The sequence below is a fragment of the Austrofundulus limnaeus genome, unplaced genomic scaffold, assembly GCF_001266775.1.
Source record: "Austrofundulus limnaeus strain Quisiro unplaced genomic scaffold, Austrofundulus_limnaeus-1.0 Scaffold97, whole genome shotgun sequence".
NCBI classification, from domain to species: Eukaryota; Metazoa; Chordata; class Actinopteri; order Cyprinodontiformes; family Rivulidae; genus Austrofundulus; species Austrofundulus limnaeus.
In genome coordinates this window covers 37,719-43,575 of record NW_013952499.1, presented here as the reverse complement: position 1 = coordinate 43,575, position 5,857 = coordinate 37,719, and the positions used below count along the sequence as shown (strand labels likewise).

Genomic DNA, 5,857 nt, shown 5'->3' with positions numbered 1-5,857 from the left:
ATATATGTGTATATAAACTGAAACTGCTGGACTAGTGCATCCTAAATTTAACATAAATTAATTATTTTAATACGAGTCATTTCTGCATTTTCTGGGGAGGTCACCTAATAAATGTCATTATGTAAAATCTAAAAGCTCATTTTAAATCAATACTTTTACTTTTAATACTTAAGTACAAAATATATCAGATATTTAAGACTTTTACTCAAGTAACATTCCTAAAGGAGACTTTAACTTTTACCAAAGTAATTTTTGGTAAGATACTTGTACTTCTACTCAAGTATCCCTTTGTGGTACTTCATACAACACTGGCCGTCAGACAGGTGTGGTGCAAAGCTCAGCTTTATTAGCAGATTTAGCAGAAACATCAGGTGTTGTGTGCACCATGTACGGCAAGCCCTTTGCGTATTTATTCCGTACTGGGTGTGAGGGCATCTCGCTAGAGTAAAATGTCACGAGATCGTTCATTAAGTGGAAAACTCTTAACTAAAAATATATATTTTTAAATATCTTATTTAATTTAATAAAAATATGACTAAAGATGTTTCTCCTGCAGCTGAGAGGAAGAGCTTTAATAAAATTAAAACAGACCTGAGTTCAAGCAGTAAAAGTCTTTTTTCTCTGTGATGGAAAACATTTATAACCACACCAGTTTCACTCTCATGTCCTGAGAGTTTCCACAACTCAGACTCTTAAACTGCAGTTTTACAGCTTCAGAACTGAGAAGATAAGATATACTTTATTGTCCTCTGAGGGAAATTTGTTGCAGGCGAAGATTTTTAGCAAAGATCGCATTTGTGCTCTCACTGCTCCGGGATCAAAGATCATTTTTTTAGTTTTACTGGAGATTATTATCACGCCACGTTTTAAAGGTTGTGATACACAGAAGGGCCGTCCTCAGCGTGGAACAGAATTAAAATAAAAGTATCGTCTAAGAATTTCACAGCAGAGTTATTGGACTGCAGGCTTCTACATTTGTTATGCAGTGTTGATGCAGGAGGGTGATGCAGTGTTTATAGGAGGATGTGTTGAAACGCTGTTCCTGTGCAGGAAATACCAGGTAGAGCTCAGYTATTGTTTGTTAGCGGTGCTCAGCAGTAGCGATGAAACGAGGAATGTTTTGTTGAAATTAAACATGAAACGTGGAAGTTAATTACAACCATAATGCTCATGTGGCGCTCTAAGGTCGGAAAAGTTTTTTTTTTTTGAATATTAAATTATTGTGTCATCCTTGTGGAATAAAAGTCTCGTTAATCCCTCTGTGCTATATTTTTATCTTATTTTTTGAAGATTTTTAACGGATAATAAACTTATCTTTTTGGGGTCTTTGGGGTCGCTTTAACATGAAAAAAAATATATATATATCATGAACACCATGACACTTCTGCCACCGTGCTCTACAGTTGTGCAGTTTTTCTGTGAAACTCCAGATTAGTGGACCTATTACAGCATCAACGAACGTGTAGCAGTTAGAAGAGTTCCTCTGCAGAGCGACTCGGAGGATAAAACTGCTGAGTCAGAGGTTCGCCCTGCAGCGTTTCCCGGGAGCGTCAACGTCTTCCCGTCACTCACTTGACTCCCTTTTTGGTGACGATCCTGGTGGAGGAGGCGTTGAAGACCTTCTCGAAGCGCTGCAGCTTGAACCAGTCCATCCTGCAGGGAGACACAAAAGAGTCACGAAGGGAAAACACACACACACACACACAAAAAGAAAAACCCTGCTGCTCAGTCTGTCGCATTACATAAGAGCCACTCACAAACATCAACACAATCCCACACTTCTGAATCGCATCAAAAATTAAGCTGTGTGACATTTTTTTCTTAAATTTGATTTTGGCATCAAATTCCTCCCCAGAGAAATGAGCCTAAACATCAAAACAAAAGAGCAAAATTAACGCAACATCTCTGCAATAAAAGGCAATTTCTTACAAAAGCAGCTCATAAATCACATTAAATATGAAGAACACTGATGTAAATGTTCAAAACACTGCAGCGCTTTTTTTTTCTCAGACAGCTAGAAATATCCCAAACAGGAACACAAAGGAGCCGAAGCTTCACACGAGGCGATGACAGAAAACAAAAACTTGTGAATTTACATTTTCAAGATGGCCGCCGCAGCCGACTGAGCTCAGCCGACACAAAAATGACCATAACTCTGTCAATTTTACAGCTAATGAGCTAAAATTCGGTGTAGTAGCCGAGAGTCATCCCCAGCACATACTATTGATTGCGCAAGATCGTAACTCTGATTGTTAGCAAAATATCTCATGAACCACACGTAAAATAAATGCACATCTTCGACTAACTTCTGGAGTTGCCCCATTCAAGATGGCTGCCACGGCTAATCAACAYTAGCGCACWCAAAGCACTAGTATAACTCAGTCATTTTTGCATATATTGAGCTAGAATTTGGCGTGGTAGTAGCTGAGAGTTGTGTTATAAAAGTAAGTTGAGTTTTAAGGAAGCGGTCCGACTGCTTTCTGTCTCCACACAAACAGAGCTGGTGGTAAAAAAAACCTCTAATTATTAAACACATTTATTRCGATGATGTTTTACCCCTGTAAGGGCGTACTTGTTTTTATGACTCGCATCAGTTGCATAACACAACAAGAGGGACGTTAAATTTTGCTGACAGAGGGCAAAAGAACGGAACCGGAGAGAAACTCACCAGATCGGACCCTGACTAACAGTTAAAGTTATTAATAAACTTGTTTTTCAGGGTGACGCCTTTTCAACTCATAGATAAAATAGAAAATATATATTTTTAACTACAAGTTTATTGTGGTTATTGTATGTTGATGGGATTTGCTGGAACTGTTTTTTTTTTTTCTTAAAGGCACTAAAACCTGCTGCGTTATTGAACTAAATTCCTCCTGATTGACGCACAGGTCAAACCCTTCTGCCCTGTAGACAAACTTGTTTTCCTTTGTTTTCTAGCTCTACAGCTGTCAAACCTGYTTCTGACATTAATTCTGTAACCGGAGCAGCTAGTAACTGTAAGAAACTAAARTCAGAGTATTTTATTTGTTTGTTGAGAAACAAAAGGAGAGAGTTGGAACTGTGAAGCCGTGTTTTGATCTTACTCATAATGGAAACCGATGTCGTGATTGCCGACCAGTACGACCAGTTCTGTGTCGGGGGAGTGTCTGAACATCCTGTGGAAGCGGCGCACGTCGTCCTCCCAGTGCTGCGGACAGGAGACGGGTTTCAGATCAGATGTCTTTGACCTCTGAGGGTCGACCARCAAACCAACGGTTAGAYGTTAACCCTCCTGCTGCCCTCRGGTCAAAACGACCCACGAGRCCTCAGTGTGACGATGTGCTGAGATAAAAATGTTACTTATATACAAATATCATTAATCACTGGATGAGTTTAACGTCAGCACGATTAAAGAAATCATTCTGGGCTTCATTTATCCACTTCAACAGTGCAGCTATTAGGTTTTAGCTAATGCTTTGCTACTTTTAGCTAGTGCTTTGCAACTATTACTGAGCATTTTGATACTTTTATATTTGATTTAGCATTTCGCTACTTTAAGCTAACATCTGATATTTTCAGCTTCTAGTATTCAGCTATTTTAGCTAATTTGGCACCTCTTTTAGCTTTTAAGTATCCGTTTATTATTTAACTGGCAAGTCCTTTAGGTTTTCAGCTGATGTATTTTCCAGTGGCGGCTGGTCCRTAGGGGGCGCTGGGGCGCCACCCTCCCTGACAAGAAGAAGAAGAAAAATGTAAAATATACCTTTATAAATCCAGTTATAAATGTTGGTTTTACTCACTAGTGTATGCCYACATGTAATATGAATTATATCAACTATATTCTCCACCTATTGACATTTATTCACCAGYAAATTTCCACAAACTGGTTTMGTTTCTGTCATGGGGCGATAGACAGAGAGCCCAAGGAGTGCAGTCTTTTAACCAATCACAAACAGTTGCTAGGCAGATTAAAAAAATTAATTGGCCAATCAGTGTTGCGAAATTTTATGGTCCTGGGACTCTGCAGATTTTGACCCAGCAGAAAAGTTTAGAAAAAAACAAATAGCTCATCATAGCGCCGCAGGTCGCTAGACGGAGTTTGGGGACCCTTTGGAGAAATGGTGGAGCTAAAAACAACTCAGCTAAGTGTCTTAAAACAAAATCTTTTCTGAAGTAGAAGGGCTKATCAGCCGGACATGAAAGAGACAAAGACAGAGGGAGAATTTACGCTTTTCCAAGACCTGGATTAAGCTAACTGCTTGTAGCATGGCTACTGCTTTGCTTTGACTGCCTCATTTTTCAAGCATCAAGATCTGTCCCAACATGCATTAAGACAGGTGAGTGAAAAGCTAAGACTTTTGTAATGGTTGTTAATCATATTTGTGCCATATTGATATATATTATTATACAATAGTGCAGTGTTTTTCAACCGTGGTCCTCAGGGCACACTGCCCTGCATGTTTTAGATGTTTCCCTGCTTCAACACAGCTGATTTAAACTGATAACTGATTAGCAGGCTTTTGTTGAACTGCAGTCATCTGAATCAGAAAGCTGATTTTGTAGTCATCTCCACATTGAATTAAATTTGTGCATTTATTTTTAAAGGTTTGTGACACCATCTTAAGCCATTCACAAAACCTGATCAGGGCTACACTGCTGCAGGCAGACAGATTCCTGCAGGACCACTGCCAGTTCTTTGAAGCAGCTGAAGCCCACCATAGAGGCTTACCCAATGCTGAACAGGACCACAAAGTCTCGTCTACAACCTGGATGATTTCAGGAGCTGCAGGGGTGCTGTGGCTCTGTACCAGCAACACTGAAGAGAATCCAGACTTTCCTCAGGTACATCACATCTCACTGCACTGACCATACTCTATAGAGAAGAATCTTGTTAAAACATCCCTGATTTAACCAGTCATGAAGACATTTCCTTTATAGTAAAAGAAGAGCAAACTTTATGTACAAAAAATAAACCACTACATGATATTGTAATACCATTTTTTGATGCTTTTAAATTATTTCAGTTTATTTAATAAATACACTGACGTGAAACAACTTAGTACGTGTGTGATTGCTTTTTGAGATATGTTTATTTTGGAGTTGTAGCCCCCTTTGGAGAAAAATCCACCGGCCGCCACTGGTCGTTTGTACTCTTTCCTATCACTTTGATACTTTTAGATTTTACTTAGCATGTTGCTACTATAAGCTAACATTTTGATATTTTCAACTTCCTGTGTCCTGGTGCTTCTTTTAGCTTCTAAGCATTTTGCTACTTTAGTAATTAGCATTTAGACCCTTTTAGTTTTTAAATTGTATTTTGTTATTTTTAACTCACATTTTAGTCTTTTACTTAGCATTTAGGTGTTTCAAGCTAACATTTCGATATTTTCAGTGACATTTTCTGCTTGTTAGCTATTTTGTGCCTTTTTTTTTAGATTTTACTTAGCATTTTGCTACTTTTAATTACCTCGCATTTTGATGTGTATAGATTTTACTTAGCATTTTGTTACTTTCAGCTAACATTTTGATATTTTCAACTTTTGCTATGTTAGCTATTTTGACACCTTTAAGCGATTAGCATTTTGCTACTTTTAGCTTTTGGATGTTGTTAGTTTTAGTTAGTTTTTTAATTATTTGGACTTTTAGCCGTTTCTACTATGATCCTTTTAAATGTGATTTAGCGTCTTGCTACTTTATGCTAACATTTAGATATTTTGAAGCTAGTGTTTGCTATTTTCTAAGCGATTTTTGTGATTTTTAAGTTAGCATTCTGCTAYTTTTAATCAATGTTTTGCTCTTTTAGTTGGTTCTCTGCTTGTTTTGATTTGCTTTTAGCAAATTTCACCAATTATTCGGCTTCACACACTAATTTATTATT

At 37.9% G+C, this 5,857-nt stretch overlaps 1 protein-coding gene and 1 long non-coding RNA gene across 2 annotated transcripts in view; one reads left to right on the top strand and one right to left on the bottom strand.

Annotated features, from left to right (window-relative positions):
* The window catches only part of mppe1 (metallophosphoesterase 1), a gene marked incomplete in the record, with an annotated part of 13,392 nt that overhangs the window by 6,435 nt on the left and 1,100 nt on the right, over positions 1–5,857 (bottom strand). Inside the window, 2 exon segments of the mRNA XM_014012960.1 lie at positions 1,573–1,653; positions 3,084–3,187. Coding sequence (XP_013868414.1) covers positions 1,573–1,653; positions 3,084–3,187 — 185 coding nt within the window.
* Positions 3,606–5,031, top strand: LOC106520734 (uncharacterized). Its single transcript, XR_001310580.1, has 2 exons — positions 3,606–4,316; positions 4,585–5,031. It is a non-coding gene; the product is annotated as an uncharacterized LOC106520734 (long non-coding RNA).